Source organism: Glandiceps talaboti, chromosome 17 (assembly GCF_964340395.1).
Source record: "Glandiceps talaboti chromosome 17, keGlaTala1.1, whole genome shotgun sequence".
Lineage (NCBI taxonomy): Eukaryota > Metazoa > Hemichordata > Enteropneusta > Spengelidae > Glandiceps > Glandiceps talaboti.
In genome coordinates, this window is record NC_135565.1 from 23,313,573 (window position 1) to 23,337,610 (window position 24,038).

The 24,038-nt window shown below is 34.6% G+C and overlaps 1 protein-coding gene across 1 annotated transcript; it reads left to right on the forward strand.

Moving 5' to 3' along the window:
* Positions 1–3,550: 3,550 nt before the first annotated feature.
* LOC144448532 (lysoplasmalogenase TMEM86A-like) lies at positions 3,551–13,605 on the forward strand. The gene is made up of 2 exons (XM_078138797.1): positions 3,551–3,706; positions 12,278–13,605. The coding sequence occupies exons 1-2, from the start codon at positions 3,686–3,688 to the stop codon at positions 13,064–13,066; spliced, it is 810 nt and encodes a 269-aa protein (XP_077994923.1). The 5' UTR covers positions 3,551–3,685; the 3' UTR covers positions 13,067–13,605.
* The last annotated feature ends 10,433 nt before the right edge of the window (positions 13,606–24,038 follow it).

Sequence of the window (24,038 nt, forward strand, 5' to 3'; positions counted from 1 at the left end):
GAGAATAATCGTGGGAATAATATAATTAATCTGCTGTCGAAGACAGAGTTCATCCAACTGCTCTCGACAATGATACGCTGTAGCAAAAGTTGTTACATGCCTGCAGCACTTAAAGTAATTAACAAGAAATCAGTCAGCATACTGGGACATATATCTAAAGGGCCAAAAGTTTCATGATTAAGATTGCCGAATATACTCTATAACCATATATACATGCCTATTTTGAAAGAAAGACTGACAAATCGTGAGATCTTCGAAATTTAAACGCCCGCGAGTAACCCATCACTGAATGATAGACACTATAAATCGCATGTCGGTGATGACACAAAATTTCATGTGATAGCGCCACCTGCGGTGGGATTTAGGAAGTCGCTACAAAAAGCAGGCAAACAAATAAAAGGCATATTGACAAGTTTAGTATTGTTCTGTTTTGGGCCTTGTATATTTGTATCTTTTTAATGTCTTTAGATTTAATTTCTTTGGTTCGCTGTCAACCTATTATTATAGACTGTCAGCCAGGTTTCATCATATTTGTCTTTGACTGCATTTTAAGTCCACACTCCCCTAAAATACTCCATATAGACATGTCATGTCATGTCATGACAATTTCATGTCAGAGCCAGAACTTTTATAAGGGGGGGGGGGGGCAGTTTTGGACTTCTCATCATTGATAATTGTAACATTGCCTAGACATACATACATACATACATACATACATACATACATACATGCATGCATGCATGCATGCATGCACGCACGCACGCACGCACGCACGCACGCACGCACGCACGCACGCACGCACACACACACACACACACACACACACACACACACATACATACATACATACATACATACATACATACATTCGTATTCATGTCATACATGTTTGAGTCACGAATCCAAGAAATTACAAAATCAGTATCGTGGTAGGAATACTAAATACTAAATTGTGATAAGTCAGTCTGTAAATAAAAGGAGAGCGATACGGAACGAACGATGACTGCTGAAAAGTACGATGACATTGAATACACCTAGTAGATGACATTTACACGGGTATGAAATGTAGGGTGCGAACAACGAATGAAACCAAATAAATTATCGACTGCATACTTTGAAGTAGATTATCCCGGAGCATCGTAGCAAGGTGACAAAGAGTGAGAATTATTGAAGCACCTTGTAGACCTTATATTAAAAAGAATGTGACTTTAATTTCTGTAGATAGATAGCGCTGAGATCTGACGAGCAAGAGTCACGGTGCATCCCCGTTTTCCATAATCAAGCAATTACATCGATCACGGTATTTGCTGTCCTTCCATGACCAAATCCATATTTCTACAATTATAATGGGCCATGTCGAACCAACGGAAATCATAAACCCTGAAATAAAACGTAAATCTTACCGACAGCTTTTCGTCAATCGTCTGGCGTGATAAATATCTTTACCAATATTTTTACACTTTCTTTGGATGAACTAACAATCTTACGAGATCACCGCCAACTTGAATCGAGAAATGGAAGAATTTTCGCTGTAGTAAATGCATGGCACTAAAATACTTTAAAGAGCTATTTTTCCACTACATGCTGGTTTTGTATACTACTATATACTGATTTGAAATTGACTGTGCTGTCTGAAACAGTTTTTGGCTGCGTTAGAGAGGGTGGCTGTGGGGGTCTGGGGCATCATCTTCGTCATCACTAGTACTCCATTTATGTTGTCATTGTCAATTTGACTTCTAAATAGTGGAACGTGGTTCCACTAGAATGGCTATCCCATGTTATGTAATCGGACATATTTGAAGTTGGTTCTGGTTGTGACGTCATGAAATACATAAACAACTTCGGCAATTTCCGGAATTTTTCCAAAAAAATCAATTTTTCGTTATTGATATGGTACTTTTGTCAAAAGTGTCATACAAATCTTTAATCACCTATAAAAACTTCGTCATTTGCAGGCAAAAAGTCGGAAACTTTGGAAACCTATTTACATACACTTTAACGAAATTTCTCAAGCCTTAATATACTCGGCCTACCTTGTGAAGCAAAAAAATATGTCGGTTATGGGTTGTGGTAACTTTGGAGTAATTTATGTAACAACTTGCTGCTTTATTCATATAATTGATCATGACGTCTGAACTGTACAGGGACTTTAAATTTACATTTTATATGAATGTAGTCGACTAATTGTTCTTAAACAATATGCTTCTTTAAGTTGTCAACGAGCTGTACTTTCCTTTGAGTTCCAAGGTCGGGAAAGGTATACTGTGCATTTGGGCTCCGTGAAAGACACATGAAGAATGTATGTGTATAGTACGGTGACCATTCAATACATTGATCGTAATCCTAGTGAAAGAACAATACTATCGATAGCAATACAAATAACATTACACAATTATATTACAGTGGTGTGGTAGTCTATAATGGTGTTATAGTCTGTTATTGTCTGGTAAACACTGAAAACTCCTGAAACAGATCTAGAAGCAATTATGGCCAAAGCATGGGGGGGGGGGGCGAAGAGGAATGGGGCCGGGGAATGGGGTATCAAATAGTCAAGGCGTGTGTATGCCGGGAGACTTTGACTATCGTTATAAAGGGGAGACGATAGTCAAGTCGTGTGTATGGGGGACTTTGGCTATCGTTTTGAAGGGAAACGAGATATATATAGTCAAAATCACCCAGTGGCTCACGACTTGACTCTAGGCTAATACATTTTAAACTTTTAAGGACATTTGCCAAAAGTCTAAATTGTTTTCATATCATTTTATTAGCTACCAGCTGAGATTTTCAGGGTTAAAACATGGTGTACTCCTTAATAGATTTTTTTATTATTGCAACATTTGTTCTGAAAATCTTCCATTGTTATTATATTAGGAAATTAGCATGTGAGGGGGTCACGTATGGCCATGGGCATTCTCGCAAACCAGAGTTATTATTTCTACCACTACATTTCGAAATATATGTGGGAGGCTCGTTAAGAACGTTGCCGTAAAACAGGCCGTGGTTTGCGACGATGGGCCATGGGTGCTCTGGATATATTATACGCTGCGGTGTTTCGACTCATCTTCTCCCCTCTGCTGGAGAGGGAAGATGTGTCGAACCTCGTAGCGTATACCTCCAGAGCTAGGCCATAGGATTGTGTGTTGCAAATGTATGCTATGCCATGGTTTCTGCGTGGTAGGCACAAACATGACCAAAGATATATCCAATGGTTTCATAAGTTTAAAGTTAGTACTTCAAAAGTCAAACACATTCCTCCTTTTCTTTAGTTTTGGTTATTTTAATTTTTGATCCCATTCCACACAACGTATAGTAGTCCTACAGCGAATTAAAAAACAAAGAATCCTTGGGTCCATAAAAACTTATCTCTGACACATTATGATCAGACTAACTCCATGTGTGTCAGTGACACGTCATTGGTCAACTATATGTCAATGTTTGGTTTTCCCGCTATATTATCTAGCCAATCAAATTACGTTTCTCAATTATTTACACGTAATGCAAAAATTCTTTCAGCAACCGTTTGACGTCATCTTTGTGTCATCAGTCATGTGACAGGGTCAAAGGTAACTTTGATGATCAAAACAAAACCATTTGCGCGCAAAGACTTTCCATTGTTCCGATAGAAGCAGCATTGAATACACGATCACCTCGTCTGACACGTTGCCTTTCGTTTTCCGTTATTAAAATGACGAACCCGATTACGGTTGTAAGTATCACTTCTTTCTTTCGATAGTTTTTCTCCGATTTCAGTATTTTGATGAAGAAATTATGCTTGTTTTAAAGATTGTAGAGTGATCATATAGGGACATTCACATGCGTTCAGCTGTGATCCTGCGGAGACTACCATCGATCCTCGAAGCTATTCGGTCGACGCGGTCAAGGATCTATATTCGTACAAAGAAACAATTTCTTTACGTTGATTGCTGGCAAAGGAGGTTTTCCTCCCTGTCGATCTAATCTTTCGAAAGAAAACATTTTACCGGTAACTGAAATGTCAACGTAGTCTTCTTCGGGTTTTATCGCCGGCTGCCCACACAAGTGCGATACGAAGCTGACGATGAGTCACGCATTCCGGATTTCCTACCCGAGCTGGTTTTTAAACTAATGGTTAAAACGGTAATTTAATTTACAACAAAATTACGATCATTTTTATTTACAAATGAACATTTCAACGAAGAAACACCGTTTTTGCGAAAATATTTGTCGGCGAAATTTTTTGTTTGTTTCATCCGTTCGTGACGCATTCAGTTTTAGCTCAGAGCAGCGAGCGCTCAATATTCGTGCGTGTCTGTCACATGACGATTGTTTACAAGTTGGGTGGGCGATTGTATCTGATATGCGGGGGTGTTAGTGAAACTAAACTTTTTGTTTTTTTAGAATTTGCAAATAACACGGCCGAGGTAAAACTCTAAAATTTACACAACCGTTCATATTGTGTATTATTGTATTGTACGTTGTATATTTCATGGTATATTGTTTCATGGCATATGTGCTAACACACCAGTTAACGGCGTCAGTGATTAGTACGAAATAGTATGTTCCACCACCACCATCAGCTGGCATCAATAACAAAAACAAACGCACCGAGTTTTTTGGTTGCGACACAAACCGACGTTACGTGTATTTAGCTCGGGGCATCAGTTCAAAAAAGAAATATTAAAGGTTAGATACGTCGTATAAAACAGTATTTGTTCACTTATTGACATTGACTTTATTCTGGAATCTGTCCAAGTCTGCGTAAAGGCAAGATATAAATGGATTATGACCGAAATAGTTGATTTGACCCGACGACTGAATAGGTGTCGTACCGTAGTACAAATTAGCCAATTTCATCCATCTCACACTGTATTGATTAGTTAATGTATTTTAGCAGAGTAAAACATCAACAAAGTAATACTTGCTATTGTTGACCATACAAGAAATTTATGGATTTCCAGGGGAAATGGTGGAATTTTGCGATGGATGGATGGAATGTGGAATTTTCCAATGTTTGTGAAATTGTTGTTGATTGCCACTTGCAGATTTTGATCATCAACATTGTATATAGCCAGAGACTTGATTACTTACAGTATCTGGTTTAGCAATGTTGTTCATATAACTACACTGTATGTTGAGTCACATAGCCAAATCTCTGGGTTAATGTGCCAGGAGGCAAAATGCATGACAGACATTGATCAAACACCACAGACATAGCCACTTACAAGCAATTTGCATCAGCGATTTTCAAATTACCATGGACTAATGGTAATTTCCCGAGCTACATGTATGATTCTGGCCATCTACACACATTCGTCATCATTCGTCATTGGTCACGTACATATCCTGATAATTTGGTCATAAAAATATTACTATTTCATCAGTCATGAGATCTTGCCTCGTACATTCAAAACAAACACAGTGTGTGAATTATGGAGGTATACAGCTTCCAAAATGAAAACAAAAGTGGAGTAATGTCAGTATCAGTAGTGTAGTTTTAGTAGTAAACATCTGTCACAAGTATTCATTCAATAAACAACCATTACTCTTAACACTTAGATAACACTGTTGATAACTGATTAGATTTTATACATTCCTAGAGACTTTACTTGAATGGTCTGCAATCTCTCAATCAGTTAGATAGCAAAGTATTTACACATTCCCTGGCAGTCCTCCAAACTATTGCGAAATAGCCTTCGACCTACTTGCACATGAAAATAAATGGCCTCTCTTCACCTAATGATGTCATACACAACACCACCAGGGGGGTACACACACCCAATAGAAACCATTGATGATTTGTGACCCTGGCATAGCAGACATAATGTGTATTTCACAAAGTGACATAGACTTTGATAAATTGTATTATAGTTTTTATATGGTTGTAAATGTTTCACCTTGGAACAAAGACTATAACGGAAGAGTACTTATCAGGTACTTCAGTTTTGTCAAGGGCAGTAACTTGTCAAATCATAAAATCATACCTTTGTTGTCATTTTTCTACCAAGTTTTTCTTTTAAAACTATATTATGCTGATATGTTTTGGAAACTATAAATAATACCAGATTTTTAACTCTCTGTTACCAAGGTTTCAAAACCATTAAGAGACACTATGTTTTCATAAACTTTTGTGATAATGCAGTATGGTATTATGGGATACTTGGAATATTAACTATATGCTGTCCTGTTTTGGAGCTCTCGGCATAAATTGCCATGCACAAACAATGATATAAAAATAGTTGTAATGAAAGAAGAGGGTATAGATATGTATTGGACAAATTGGTGACATCACAGCAATGGTTTGGATCGTATAGCTGGGTATTTTTCATTATCATAATCCACTCGCCTATATGCTGTCATCAGCAGATTAATATGGTTTGGCATGCCAGAATGGGTATTTTTATGATGACATAAATTGATTTATGATTCTATTGTGAGAAGGAAATAATTTATGGTTGTATTGTTCACTGCATTTGCAAGGTTTTAGAACCTTGGTAACAAAGACTGCAAACTTAGCACGGTCTCTGCCAACAGAGATGGGTAATCCAATGAGATTACTGTTTACAGAGAGCATAGACTTGCCAATGAAATCTCTTCTTATAGAGAGGCATCATCCAATAAGATTTTGCTGACAAAAAATGTGTACTGAAATCCTCCTTATAGAGAAGGTAGTCCAGTGAGATTTTTGCGTACAGAGGCATAGTCCAGTGAAATCCATGGTTACAAAAATGTTGTAATGAGGCCCAGTGTAAGGAAAGTTTAGGCCAATAAGATTCCTGCTTACCGAGGTACACTAATGAGATCCCTGCAAACAGAAAGGCATAGTCCAATAAGAATTCTGCTTTAGTGAGATCCCTGTTTACAGAAAGGGTAGAGTCCAGTGAGATTCCTTCTTACAGAAATGGAATTTGTAATTTGTGGTATTCTAACCCCAAACAAAGACATGTAATTGTTGAACAGTACTTCCTTTTTGGAATAAGCAATGGTAACAAACAAACAAACAGAGTCCTTCTTACAGAAATAGAATTTGTGGTATTCTACCCCAAACAAAGACATGTAATTTTTCTACATTACTTCCTTTCTGGAACAAGCAATGGTAACAAACAAGCAAACACTTCTTACAGAAATAGAATTTGTGGTATTCTACCCCAAACAAAGACGTAATTTGTCTACATTACTTCCTTTCTGGAACAAGCAATGGTAACAAACAAACAAACACTTCTTACAGAAATAGAATTTGTGGTATTCTACCCCAAACAAAGACATGATTTTTCTACATTACTTCTTTCTGGAACAAGCAATGGTAACAAACAAACAAATACTTCTTACAGAAATGGAATTTGTGGTATTCTACCCCAAACAACGACGTAATTTGTCTACATTACTTCCTTTCTGGAACAAGCAATGGTAACAAACAAACAAACAAACAAACATAAATACACCCAGGTGCCTATATTAGATATCATAGCATGATAGTACATGCTGCTATGCATACTATTAGAACAGTCCAGACAAATACTACCTTGTCAGGAATTCATAAAAGTATGCAAAATAGATTCTTGCTTGCAGAAATATATGAATGCAATAAATTATGTAATTCTTAAAAAAGGGAGTCATGTTGATGCAAAAAGAACGCTCAGTTTTAAAAAAAGCAGAACAATAATTATTCAGCCACAATGTACTTATGCAAACAAAACATATGTTTTTGTACCTGCATGTTACTGAGCCATGTAGTACATGAATCAAAAATAGAAATGCTTTGTTTTGATATGGAGACCTTAAAGTTACCAGGAGTACAAGAATGTGAAGGGTCTGACTGAAACGAGTGAAACATTAAGAGCGATTGGTGTAGAGTAAATATATTGACACAGCTATTTTGAGCACGTAGGAATACTTTGAAATATTGAGATGCAAAATGTCTCAATTAAGGTTAGTATTGACAGAGCAAGGGCAGAATATATTTGGGTTCAAAAAAGGTCATCAAAAGTTAACATGGTACATGAAGACAATGTCTTACAATATATAACTTTGTTGTAATGTTTGTATAGTTATATCTTTTCCCTAGCTTTGTAAATTCTGGTAGCACATGGGGGCAAACTTTGCAAAACTTACTGGTAAACCTGTTAAACATTTCAGCATAGTTTTGATGGGAATCCTGGTGTTATAGAGTGAAACTGGAGTAGAGCTTACCTGTCAACCACCATTAACAAAAACACTGAGTTTAACAAATTAAGTTTGGATTACACAACTTATTACCTTTCATTATGGACAGGAAAGAAAAGTAAATTAAAATAAAATGATAATACTAAACTTCTAAAGGCCAGCATTTTATTCCCAGGTTCTCAGAGTCCTATCTTATCAGTTAAAGGTCTGGGTTTCAATCCCAGCTTCTTAGAGTCCTGTTATCGTTAAAGGTCTGGGTTTCAATCCCAGGTTCTTAGCTGTTATCTTATCAGTTAAAGGCCTGGGTTTCAATCCCAGGTTCTTAGAGGTGTGTTATCGTATCAGTTAAAGGCCAGGGTTTCAATCCCTGTTTTTCACATTAGTGTTATCAAATCAGTTAAAGGCCTGAGTTTCAATCCCAGGTTCTCACATTAGTGCTATCTTATCAGTTAAAGGCCAGGGTTTCAATCCCTGTTTTTCACATTAGTGTTATCAAATCAGTTAAAGGCCTGAGTTTCAATCCCAGGTTCTCACATTAGTGTTATAGTATTTTAGCCATGAGAGTATGATGTCTGCACCTATATTTGGGTCCTTAAATTGCTCCTACCAATGATAATGGGCTAATTTGCAATGCTTAGGTTGATCTTTATCTTTCAATGATGTGTTTTGTTTGACAGATAATTGCAATGCTTCCACAAACAGAACACTTATTGATCCCCAGACAAACTTTCCAACCCAGGGTTGTGTCTGACCCATCCATTGTTATATGCAAATGAGACAACAATAATACTCATGAATTATGCAACATTTTATCAATTGTATGCAAATGATACAGTTATATTTGCATAATGTTCTTTTCTCATTTGATGTCTGCAGCTTAAGTTAATGGCCAATTGATTAGAGACCTACATCGTTGTCGATGCCTGCATTGAGTAAAGCAAGCCATAATGTCATAGGTAAAAAGCATAAAAGAAGAAAATAGTAGAGTTGAGAATTACATAATGTGATTTAGAAGTAGGAATAAATGATGAAATTTTGCAGGTGATAATGATATGAAGAAAATATTAGTTGACATGAAAGTCAAATTATAAAATACAAGAGAATATAGTTATAACGTGTAATCCTGTGTATGACTTGAGGAAGGGTGTGCTGAATATTAATAAACGTAAAATAATTTCTGATATAAGTTGATAAGGAGAAAGTTATGTGATGAATAAATGTATATACTCGGATTTAAAAAATTGTTCAATATAGTGTGGTTAAAGTCATTGGTGAACATATTGTAAAATAACTATAATTTGTATGGTTAAAGTGTAGATACCAGTGACAAAATAAAACTTTGTATTAACAGCTGTTTACTTACCTGTATTGAGAATCAATGTCTATATTTAGATATATTCCCTATGACAAATTTTGCCTCTAAAACGGAAAGAATTAGTGACTAAGTCGTAGCCACTTAGATACTAACATCAATAGAACACACATCTTTCTTTCATTATTGGTGAAAAAGAGATGCCATGACTGCAGACACATGAATAAGGATATTTCATGAAAAGGTAGCTCACAGTAGTGTAGGAGTACCCCTACCACCACCCCATCCCCAAACAGTATTATGTGCTGGCTACACAGCATTGAGCACTAACCTCCTCCCCCATTGGTGTACATTACCCCCCCCCCCCCCCCCATTGGTATACATTATAAATACGACCACTGGGTTGCCACCAAGCAGTGAATTATTAATACATGCTACCAGCAATAAAATACATGTTTTGTCTGACTTGAAGTTAATTTGTAGTTTTTAATTAAATTATTGATTAATTTATAACTGAAAAATGTGGCATATTGATTGCTGGCCAATTATTTGTGAAAGGGGATATTCAATTTGTCTACTTGACATGTTACCTACAAATTAATTCAGTTAATCTTAAAATGATACCATTCCCCAGCTTAAAGTTGTCTACATGTCAGTTAGAAAGCACTTTTCATTTATATATATTTATATTTTCATTTTTGCTTATCTACAGGTTTTAACTACAAATTGGAAAATATATTTTGCATTATTTGAAAATAAAAAAAAATAATAAAAAAATGGGTCACTGTATCCAAATTTACTAGTAAACCCTTATTTAAGTCATTGTCATGGTAACGAGGTGTTTTAGAATATTTGCTTCTGAACAAACACATTTACAAATGATTTGGAAAAGAGTCCCAAATTTTCAATGTCTCCTCATCAGCATCACCAGGTGTGTGTTAATGAATATATTTACTAATAGAAATTCTACTCTGTCACAGATTTCTTTGGGAAGCAATCCCAGATTTTCCCTTACATCTTGTCTGAACATGTCAGGGAAGTACTAGGAATATATTTCATTCTCATAAGCAAACACAGTAATGGCATTTAATGGCTATCAGAGCAGATCAAAAATGCCATTATCTGCTTATAGCTTACATTTCCTTTGAATCACAACAGATCCTGACAATGGTTTTTTTTCCTCTCAGGCTTGAAATCCTGATAACAGACAATGGGTAATTTTAGGCAATTATGTATAGTATATTTTTAACATCTGATGCCTTATAAAAATGAAATATTTTAAAATGAGTATGATATCCTTAAAGGCCCATAATTAAATCCCAGGTTCTCTCATTGTCCACAAACCAATTATTTCTGTAGCTCTGTCAGACAACTATTTTTCTACCTAAATTTTAACCTGATCCAAATTGACCCTTTAAATTCATCTGAAAGTTCCCTAGCCCCCCCTACCAAAATTGCGATATTATTAAGGTTCTGAAATGCTATGTGCTTTTACCTGATTCCTGCTTCTGTTTAACAAACCTTTAACAACAACAACCCCCCCCCAAAAAAAAAAAACCCAAAAAAACCCCCAAAAAACAACAACAAAACCAAAACCCCCAAAAGCAGCCAAAGATGGGTAAAAGTACAGTCAAATATACAAATAGCCAAGAATACCGATACACATTAGCATGGTGGAAGAAAGGGAGGGAGAAGTTTATTATGCAATATTGTATATTCATGCATGTCATTTACTACATTAAGTATATTTAGCGTGTATATAAATAAAAGGGCTAGTTTGGAAACCCACAAAAAGCAGTATAAGAATTACAAGACCATGGAGGTTAATGATCTATTACAATGTTGACATTTTAAATCAACTCAGTGATGGCATAGTATCCATAGTTCAAACTTTTCATGGCTTGTGTTTTGTATGTGGCAGTTAAAAATATATTTATCATGTTAAGCCAATAACAAATAACAAATATGGAAAACTTGTTAATAGTAATATTAATTGCTATGATGTTTTGTATCTATTGGTGATATTACCATATTAGATGTTTTCATGGTTTTATTTTTGTGAATTGTATATAAAAATAAAATATTGAAAAATTAGTTTATTAGAGCGTTTAGCTTCTACACTGTTTAAGTGTATAGGTGATACGTATGAATATACATTGCACAGTTAATATAGGTTAAGGTTGTGGTGGTGAAGGCCAATTCATGAATTATTCTAGCCGAAATAAACAAACTATGACCAATAAACAGTTATACAAAGATTACACAGAATACAAATATAGCATAAAGCTGTTGCCAGTACTGATAAATAAAACTAACAAAATGTATGGTTTATTGTGTCCTTGACTTTATTAAGTACCACTACTCTCATATCACAATAACAAAATACCAACCAATCGTAAGCCTTAACACAAAAGTATCCATTTCATAGATCATGTGACTCAGTATGACCTTTGACCAATATCAATCTACTACTTAATATTTCATGTCATTGGGCTAATGGCAGCTTTGCTAACAAGATAGAAGTCTACTTTATTAGATTTTCTTTGTCTGCATGTATACCAAAATATATCTAGATTAATGAGTCCTTTCCCTGTCTAATATATTCAATTATTTAATCATTTATTATCTATATGTCATCTGTGTTGTACTACTTAATTAATTATCTCTGTAAATTTTTTAATCATATTTGAGTTTCCCCACACTGTGCAATTATTTTTTGAATTATTAGTTTATATAGTATCAATGAATATTTCGTATAAATTTTCAGATATTTTTGAGTTGTCAGAATTATTAATTTGTGGAAATGTATTTTATATCTTTTATTAGATAAAATGTCTTGGTCCAAAGTTGATACTGTTCATGAAGACTGTATGTGTCTACTTCGTGCTATGGTTACCTGAGCCATCCTACCTAGCAGCTGTGGTTAAGATTCTACCAATTATATCATTGGCTATATTCATCGTAATGCACGGCATCAAATTACCCCGAAACCTCACCATGCATAGATTCTGTTATGGCATCTTAGCAGGATTGGCATTTTCCTGTATTGGTGATATCTGTCTGGTTTTCAACGAAGCCTACTTCATCCATGGTTTAATAGCCTTCGCTATTGCTCAGCTGATTTACGCCATCAACTTTGGTTTCAAGCCGTTCAAGTGGTCCGTTCTACTGTTTTGCATAGCGTTTGGTTTATCAGTTTATGTTGTAATGTACCCTAGATTATTTGGACCATTTGTATATCTGGCTGGTCTGTATATGGCCCTTATCTTATACATGTTGTGGAGAGCCATTGCACGACTTGATTATTTTGGAAAGAAATGGACCTGGAGCAAGCTTTCAGCATCGCTTGGTGCAGTTTGCTTCGTGATTTCGGACTTGACCATTGGTGTTAACAAATTTATGTTCCCTGTACCCTACGTTAGAGCAATTGTTATGTTCACCTACTATGCTGCACAGTTTGGTATTGCTTTATCAGTTGTAGACTACCACAAAATTGATGAGGGAGACAAAGTAAATAATGATGTCACTAAAAAGTGTGTTGATGTCCACACAAATTGTAATGATGTCACATTTGCAAATGGGACTGTTAAGAAAGCACCACTGAAATTAGACTGAACAATGTTAAAATGTGGGTTTCTTTGACATAAAGCAGTCCAAGATAGAGTTTTTGAGTTCTTTTTTAGGCTGAAAAAAACTCCCTGGTGGAGAAAGAGTTAGCGAAAAGAGATGAATATTTATGACTTTCCTCATTTACATTCTACCTGTACATATAGGGTATGTACTATTCTAAAAAGTATAGAGGGGATAATATGATTATTCTAGTAAAATTGGTAATATTGATAACTTTTTAAATTTACATCAGATTTAGTTCAACACTGTCAACAGTAAATTCAGCACAGTTGACAGTAAGTTCAACACCAGCAAAAGCCAACCTAACTCAACACAGACAAAAGCCAACCTAACTCAACACAGACAAAAGCCAACCTAACTCAACACAGACAAAAGCCAACCTAACTCAACACAGAGAAAAGCCAACCTAACTCAACACAGACAAAAGCCAACCTAACTCAACACAGACAAAAGCCAACCTAACTCAACACAGACAAAAGCCAACCTTACTCAACACAGACAAAAGCCAACCTAACTCAACACAGGTTAACTCGTTGCTTTAAACCATCAGCTATGCATACAAATGACATACCATGTCTTCTCAGTCAAATCATCAAAGTTTATGGTGAAATAATGCAGTGCCATTATGTCCACTTGTAAAATGAATATTATAGCATTTATATCATACAAGACAAACAACTTGTATCCACATAGTCATGGTTTCATCCAATTTGTCATAATTCATATTTTGCTCTGCTTTTAAAACATGAAAACACCATTCTTTCCAATGTTACATCTTTTATCCTGTTATGGATATAAAATTGTACCTGCAATTATGCATAATCATATGATTGGCTTCATACATAAGTTATGATTTACAACATTTATATAATTTAAGTTGACAACCATCTCACTGACTGCTTATTGATAAAAGTACATCATAGATACAATCTAAAACTAATTTACGTCATTTCAATTCTTGATATTTGTGTAAACATGAAATATTATAAAGATGTGTATAGTATCTTGTTACAATGTTGTGTGAATTATCAGTAATATATGTGCTTCTCATATTATACAATTCCTTGTTTTGGTTTCACATACTATATAAGTTAATATTATGTAAAGTGAATTCATGATATTTCACAGAAACGGATTGTTGTAAATTCCTTTTTCACTTATTATCTGTCAAAAAAAATTGTATGGAAATTTCCTTTGTGGTTGTATAACTAATAAGATAATTGAGATGTCAATGACATTATGCTCCAATGATTCTATGATAAGCAAATCGTAGCTTTTACATGATTATGTCAAGCTGATTGCTGTATGTCTGATATTTAAATAATAATATTTAGCACTGAGATTTATGGTATTGAAAGAGTACACCTTAGTCTGTAATGTATGCCGTGACGGGGCACCCTCAAACATCAGGCAACCCCCCTAACAGGAGGCCGGTGAGGGCGAAATGTCACAACGTATCTTACAGTCTAAGTACACCTATGATGAAACTGTTATAGGTCAAATTAAAAGTTATCAAATGAAGCTGAAAATAATACAATTATAAGAAAAGAAAATAAATATAATATAATATTATTGAGAATACAGAAAGTATTCTTGAGTTTATGTACACATAATCTACTTGTAATAGGAGTTGTAATGTTGATATGACTTGACAATTTTTCTTTATTTTCACGGACTTATGTATGTTTCTTAACAAACATTTCTTTTTGCTCTGTTGTTGGCACTAGTAATGCATCAAGCATATTGACTGATACAAGCTGTCAACACATTTAGAACTTATATATTTAAGTTAATTTGAATATTGTTTACATTTACATATCTTTTAAAGGTTTATAGTTTCGGAGGTTTTGATTGGTTACTTGTTTAAATTACAGATGTTGAGACTGTTGTACTGTATAGATTGACCAATTGAATGCAATGTACACGTTTTAAGAGTTTCAGAGACGGTAGTATATTTTTCACCCCTTTTAGTGGGAAAGTGTTATTTGAAAGAAAGATTTTGATGTTTACTCATTATCGTTGTTGTATGTCCTATTCTGTGTAACCCAGGTGTAAAGCAATTAATAAGGAGATCATTCATAATCTATGCAAATTTATTATCAGTATTTGGTAGTTAAACTACACATGAGTGAAAAATTACATAACAATATAATACCTGACAAAACTGTTAAAATATTTTACATATACTGTATTATTTATTTTTTATCATATTAATAATTATGATATTGCAACACAAGACAATATGTCCCATGAATTAAAAATATCAGAAAGCAATTCGTCCAAAACTCCTGTTTGTCCAAATAGTTTTTTGCTAAGTCATACCTAAATTTCATTGCCCACAGGGACCCACATGATTTAGTTAGATGATACTAGATATTTGCACACAATGTAGTAAATCCAGTGGCAATGTATATTGTATATTGTAGTCTATGAAGAAGGGTGTTTTAGTTCTTTTCAAAAGTAGATGTGCTAGACATATTTAGATATTATTCCCAATATTTTTCTTCGTTCAACCAAGAAAAATATGAGTGACCTAAGGGGTCTTGTCACTACGAGTTGCTAAATGAGTAGTGACAAGACCCCTTAGGTCATGAGTATTTTCTGGCTGAATGGAGAAAAATATGGGGAATAATAGAATTATACCCCTCAAGCAAAATTCATGTAAAATCGGGAAATTTTTTTATTTAAATTTCGTCGAGTAGTAGTGACATAATCCATATTTTCTGTTCAAAGACAATAACTTGGCCTGTGCATGACATCATTTACATTTCAGATCAATGATTGGTACATTAGAAACAATGTCTAGTACTAATACACTAAAAAAAAGTGTTGAACACTTATCATGATATTGTACATTGCTACTATTTCAAAGTGCCTTCCCACATTGATGATTTTAAAATTATGTTTTCAAATAGTTGAGCCAATCCACATCCTACCAAGTTTGCTGGTTTGTATTCTAATTTTAAATCACAGAAAATTGTTTCCTGGTGTTTTCCATTTAAGACAAATACCTGTATATTTTAATGCCATTAATTATGGCAAACCTGATTCAGAATTAATTGTAGAATGACATCGGATAGGATATATAGCAATGATAATGTGTAATGCAGCTACAATGCATATTATCAAGTGCTAATAAGATGAATGTTGTATTCCTACCAATCAGGAGAGCATCTGAATACCTCATTTGCATATTTCATTGATTTTGGTCATGTTGTGAATGTTGTATTCTTACCAATCAGGAGAGCATCTGAATACTTCATTTGCATATTTCATTGATTTTGGTCATTTTATGAATGTTGTATTCCTTCAGTGTACCAATCAGGAGAGAATTTATGTACTGAATATTTCATTTGCATATTTCATTGATTTTGGTAATGATATGCTAATGTTGTATGCCTGTGCAGTTTCACACATGAGAGAAGCTGTAATGGATTTGTAACCCATATTTGCATCCCTAATTTCCAAAAGTCAAAGATATGCAGATTACTAATCAGGAGAGAATCGATGTATTGATAACCTCATTTGCATATTTCAGTTATTTTGGTAATGATATGTCAATTGTATTTCTACACAGTGTATCAATCAGAGAAGATTCTAAGTATTGAGTTGATCACCTCATTTGCATATTTAATTTATATTTGTAATAATATGCTAGTTCTATTAATTCATACAATGAGGAGAGAGTCTATATAATGAGTTGATGACTCATTGCATATTTCATTTATTTTGGTAATGATATGCAAATACTGTATTCCTTTTGCAGTTTCCCCCTTGAGAGGATATGTAATTGATTTGACACCCTCATTTGCATGTTTAATTTCCAAAAGTAAATGATATGCAAATGACCTATCTCTTGGTGGTGTACCAACAAGGGACAGCAGATATATTGATTTTGTCATTGCATGTGTATATTATATAAAACAAGTGTATTCCAACAAAGTATACACATTTCACAGGAACTGTGGCTGCACATTAGCATATCTCAGTTTCAAGGGTTAATGATATGCAAATGTTGAATATTAATCTCATTAATCTAAAAGTGTCCTCTCAAGTTATGTACATCTGGTTACATCATTTGCATATTTCACTTGATGCCATATATGGCAAACATTATTCCATATTTACCTCGATATAATGTTGATTCAAATTAAAAGAAATTGAGCAACATTGTACACAAAACATTTTAATTTACATTTTTGCATGTGAATAATTTTAGCTGTTTATGTTATGTCTTTGATTATTTGGTACAGTGTGAGTCACTGCCGTAGTCTTTGATTTTACATGTATTGTGTGCTGAGACAAAAAGTATATAAAATATGTTTTGTTGACATTTTTATTGGTTCATGATATTTAACATAATGAATAGAGAAGTTAAATTTTCACTTTAATGCATGCAATATAAACTTTTAATATCTAGTTTTCAAATGTTTTGTTTGATATGCAAGTTATTTATGCATCTCATCAAGGCTTTTTTTTTTGCATTAATAATCAACTAGTTTGTATCTCATTAGAGTTATTACTTGTAGTTAACAAAAAAGTTATTTTACACAAATTATTTATGCATTATAAAACTTTTTGGGTTGTAGACCATTTTTAGTCAGATCTTGTCTGAAATTAAGGATTGCAAATCTCCAAATCATGAGACATTTGATTTAATCAAATTTTATGTAAAGTCATGACTAGTTATGTTGGTTGCCAGGGTCATCAAAAACTTGACCCCTGACCTCAGCTGTTTTGTTTCTTTCCATGTGACTCTTGACATCTGACTTCAACTTGTCTTGCCATGACCTCTGACCTGAACTATCAAGTTCTCGCTAGAGTTTAGAAAGTTATTTTGTATACTGTTTTGCTTTATTTTGTCCAAGAATTGAAGTATTAGTTTTACAATGAACAATAGTAGTAATAGGGGACCAGGTGGAATGAAATAGCTGAGTGATCCCAGACACTATATGAATACATAATTGTGTCTATAAGCATTAGTTCACTGCTTTATTTGAAATTGAGATTATCAAAATAATCAAACCAGTAATGTGTGAACTTCCATAATAATCATTTCATTTCAAACATTTCTATATTTGACATTTTGACCGATGCAAAGGGAATTGAGTGAACAATTTCCACTCATAGGTGCAGCTAAGTTACATGTTGTGTACGCTGTCAGAATATAAATGAAATGTCATTATTCATGACATGTACCTACATGGTGCTATATGTTGATTTGAATCGCAATATCTGCATGTAAATATGGTGGTGTAGTTATTCACTCAGAATTCTAAATGTCATTGTATCAACGCTTGTACTGTAGTGACAAGAGTCAATTTAGTTGTGTGGAGATTTAAACTACTGGACTCTCCCCTCTGGTCACATTGCCCTAATTTCAATTTGAATTTGAACGAAGCCTTGGGCAGAAAGCAAATGTGAGACATGCTGTCAATATCGCCACCATGAAATTTAGTGAATCAGAAATTTGTCTGTCATCACCCAGGAAAGTATAGAAGAAAACACCATATTTTGGTGTGCCACAAGAAATTGCTGTGTATATTAGTGGCATGTCAGATAAATTGGCTTTATAGAGGACATACCACTTCCGAGTCTCAACAGAATAATGGATAGAGGATCCTGAAATTTGGTATATTAAAAGAAATAACTGTTTGTATTGGTCAGATTGGCTTAGAGGGAACACTGCTAACCAGTTACATGATTGGCTTAGAGGGAACAATGCTAACCAGTTACATGATTGGCTTAGAGGGAACACTGCTAACCAGTTACATGATTGGCTTAGAGGGAACACTGCTAACCAGTTACAAGATTGGCTTAGAGGGAACACTGCTAACCAGTTACATGATTGGCTTAGAGGGAACACTGCTAACCAGTTACATGATTGGCTTAGAGGGAACACTGCTAACTAGTTAATTGATTGGCTTAGAGGGAACACTGCAAACCAGTTACAAGATTGGCTTAGAGGGAACACTGCTAACCAGTTACATGATTGGCTTAGAGGGAACAATGCTAACCAGTTACAAGATTGGCTTAGAGGGAACACTGCTAACCAGTTACATGATTGGCTTAGAGGGAACACTGCTAACCAGTTACATGATTGGCTTAGAGGGAGCACTGCTAACTAGTTAATTGATTGGCTTAGAGGGAACACTGCAAACCAGTTACAAGATTGGCTTAGAGGGAACACTGCTAACCAGTTACATGATTGGCTTAGAGGGAACAATGCTAACCAGTTACAAGATTGGCTTAGAGGGAACACTGCTAACCAGTTACACGCTTAAGATTGGCTTAGAGGGAACACTGCTAACCAGTTACAAGATTGGCTTAGAGAGAACACTGCTAACCAGTTACATGATTTTAATAAGATAAATTCAAGTCATATCTAATATTTAATATTTAATATTTTAATGTAGTTTTCTTCAATTTCAATATTTGATCATTGATTATTAAATCTAATTTATTTTTAGTACAAGTAATGCACACAAAAAAAGATCTTCCCTTCGGCTGAAATTTTAGAAAATACATATTTTGATGCCTATGAAGTGATACTATTTATACATGTATCATATTTGTGTGAAGTTGCTAGTTTAAAGAGAAATTTTTGCTGAGTTTGAAACTAGATTGTACACATACATCCCTGTCATAAATAAAATTGGGTGTTATGCTACCTTACATATTGGCTTGATTCAATCTGTTACCATGACAACAGTGATTGCCGTGTGAAACTCGTCTCCTTACAAAGGTTCACCAATTTAATTATTGTCATGAAAACCGTGTCCACCGGCGAGTTTTCATTATATTAGATTATACCCCTACATAGTTTGTTTGAATGTGTTCTTGATATGGTGTACATGTCACATCATGGAACACTATCACGCTATCTTTTCCTCCGTTTACTTGGCTACAGTTTAAATGAAAGGGATTAACATCAATGGAGAAAATTGAATGAAATATCACGACACACAATCTTTTTTAGATCTGGTGAATAGACATAGAAAATTAATCATAGTAATTATTCAGGAACATAAGAAAGGAAATTGGTTGTCAGTTTGATACATTGCATGTGTCGTTATAAAAATATACATTTTCACAGGTCAGAGGATATTTTGTTCTGTTCACCACAATGAAAAATCAAATGGTGGATGTTAATTGTTGTTAAGAGCTGTGTGGTTTACGACTACAATGATAACAATACCACCAGGATGATTTTAGTATCAATACAAACTAAACATTACTTTTAGTCACATTTAATGACTCAGTTTCATTACTTTTGTTATCTGAGGAAGGAATCAGTTCCACAATAATTGACGACATTTTTTACTGCTAGTTTGAAGGCCCAGGAGTGTTTATACAACCAGATTAGTGTAGACTGTATGCATAGTGGTTTGAATTCTGCTACTGGATTCCACATCCAAATTATAGTAAATGTTATTAAAATCTATGAAATTTGCCCAAGATTCCCCCTTCTATTACCATCTGCAGGGCCCCCTTCTATTACCAGCTGCAGGGCCCCCCTTCTATTACCAGCTGCAGGGCCCCCCTTCTATTACCAGCTGCAGGGCCCCCTTCTATTACCAGCTGCAGGGCCCCCTTCTATTACCAGCTGCAGCCCCCCCCCCCTTCTATTACCAGCTGCAGGGCCCCCCTTCTATTACCAGCTGCAGGCCCCCCTTCTATTACCAGCTGCAGGGCCCCCTTCTATTACCAGCTGCAGGCCCCCCTTCTATTACAGCTGCAGGGCCCCCTTTTATTACCAGCTGCACCCCCCCCCTATTACCAGCTGCAGGGCCTAGGGCTCCCCATAAAAATTATGGTACAAAGTATGGAATTTTTTACCAGACTCCCCACTCTGTTACTAGAGTTTTTAAACCTTAGCAAAAGCTGTGTGGTTGGTTCAAACAGTGCAGATGAACTGTACAATACAGGTTTCTTAGTGTGAGAAATTCTGGGAATCATCAATCACTGGGAAGGAAATCTGCCTTTATTGTCTCTAACCAAACTCATTCATCTTGTCTTCATTGCAATGTCAACTGATTACAAGTAGTCACTATCGCCATACATTGTAACGTCATTATGCAATGTATATAGTCACTATCCTACCCAATCCATTTGTATTTTGTTTTCATTTCCTGTTTCTATCACACAATTTATATTTTTAATGTGAAATCATTATCTTGTATTTAATGAAAACACAAACAACTTAATAAATTATGGGCCACGATTCATCGTTAAATAGTTAAATAAACACAATTATCTGAATGTGATTCCACAAAACAATTATTTGTCATTTTATTTTTAAGTTTTGATATTACCCATTGCTATAAAATGACTTTTGGCATTTACCAATAATGATTAGTATCTTGTATATTTATATTTCTGAGAATAAGTGAATATTATTATAAATTGTGGACTTAAAAAGGTCAGTTCTACATGGCAGGCATAATGCTGCGGAGTAATAATCTCCTAACAGATAAGGAACAGAGGTATTCTGTACTTTTGAAAGGTTAGCTAAAAATAACTTGCACTATCGTATTTCATTTTATTAATCTAATATTCTGATAAAATGTAAAAAAACCTCGGGTTTCCTATGTAATATCATTACACATTAAATGGGGGGCACAAAATGAGTTTATACATTTTTGGTCGTTATTTCTGTTGCATATTAAAGAGGTACTCACAGTATTCTACTAGTATACTTAACCATCTCATATATCCAATTTTTTCTTATTTCACCACTAGAGGGCGATATTCACCCCAGTACTAAAACGAAGGACTAAAAGTATACGTGTACTTAACTAGTGTTACTTTCTTTAGAAGAAACCACACAATTTTTTTTTTTTCCGCCTAATCACCCTGTGATCAAGATAGTGTAAATATTGGAAATCTATGAACTGCACACTGTAAGATCATGGAAGTCATCAGAAATGCCTCCCTACTATGCGTGTGATTATATATAAAACCAACATCCATTTAATAGCACATACCAACATGTCGCTACGATAGTATTATTTTGTGTCTATCTTAGTCAACTGAGACCTTTGATTGCCAGAGTCAGTAATTTGACACAGTAAGTACTGAGGAATTAAGGAAGTGATATCAAATTGATATTTATGGCCCTTTAATATACTTCCCTCATCACAGCAGTAAAATTATATGCCTTTTTTAAATTTAAATATGATTTCCTCTTGAACAAGAAGCTCAATATATAACTATTTTTGGTAAAAGTTGCTGACAGAATTGCTCAATTTCTACAAGTCAACGCACAAGGTTCACTGATGATACTTAGTTTTAATAATATTAATAATAATATCTATTAAAGTGGAAATATGGATTTGAATTGGGGTATTTATTTTGTATTTTTTAATTTATAAAACAGCTTTACTATATTTTCTGATCTAACATATACGAAGTCCTTGCTTGTAACTCAATAAATTGTAAAAAGTTTGTTATTGTATATACCAAGAATTCTCCATCCATATCCACAGAACTGCCCTATATAAAGAGGATTATGGCTAATCTATGCAAATGCGGGAAATTCAAACTGCTGTACAGAGCAACACACAGGTCATGTGTCATGTACAAATTGTTTGTGAATGTCGTAGGATGGTAACTTGATACACAAATTAGTCGAAAATCAGTCTGTTTGTTTCATAGAATGAAAAAAACACTTTCCAAATGAGACTAATTCCCCTGCAAACAGCTGCTTAGATAGTGTGTCATTCAGGATTATTCAAATATGCGGCATGTGAAAAACCCAGATATAGGGAATGTTTATATTTTTGGTGATTACTTGCCAGTGAGTCATCACAAGTTCTCCACCTCCAAACATGCAGTCAGTCATATGCAAAATAGGGTCCCAGGCACCGTCAGTTGTATGTTTAAAGCAATGTTATTTTCCATGTCAAAAGAACCCAGACAAACAAGTCAAATCTGAAGCTATATACACTTTATTACAGACAACTGAAAAAAAAACAAAAACAATGGCAGCATGCGAGATTCATTTGTCACTTTAACAACTAAACAATGACTTCTACATGAGATTATCCTCCCACCCCTATATACTCTAATGGTATGGTCTATGTAAATGAGATTGTTCCATTTTCTTAAAGGTAAGGTAACATACCCTCTTGTGTGGAAATGGAACATTGTGGATTACAATTATCAGACATGATCAGATAAATTAACACAGCACAATTTTAAATTAACAGTTCTAAAGAGTTTGAAAAGAAACAAGAATTTGTGCACTTCCACTAACACTAATAACAGTACAGAATAACTTGCCTGCTAAATACAAAACTTAGATTCTAACAACCATTTGTTTACAAACACAGAACTGAAAAATTTCACATAATTTTGAAAATCTTGATTACATTGAGCAATATTTTTCTAAGTGCTGTAAAATTTGATTTTTAAACTTATTTTCATGATTTTTTTTAGACAAAAAGACACACTACCGGGGGGTAGTACACTACACGAGACTTTGAAGTTGTAGAAGTGTTGTATGACATATTTTACTACTACGGCAACCAAGCTATCAGTAAACTACAGAGATACCAATTAAAACTATTGTTTGTCGATTGTGGTAGATTACACAAGTTGGTGATAGCAGTCACTAGATTATGCAAAAATCACACAAGTTGGTGATAGCAGTCACTAGATTATGCAAAAATCATCATCCCGTAATCAAGATAGTGTAAACATTAAATGAGGTTGCATGTGCAGCCACTTGAGGTCATCTGGCTACTACTGACATCACCCCACTGTGAGTGAAATAACATTAGTGTTCATTGAAAGCTTATATAAACATGCTAGTTTTAGTTTGTGTCTATCTCAATTTGCCTATAGCTTGATTTCCATAGTAGTATATCACAAAGTTTTAGTTCAAGTCTATCTCAGTTTGCCTATAGCTAGATTTCCATAGTAGTACATAAGATATACAAGTGCTACACACATA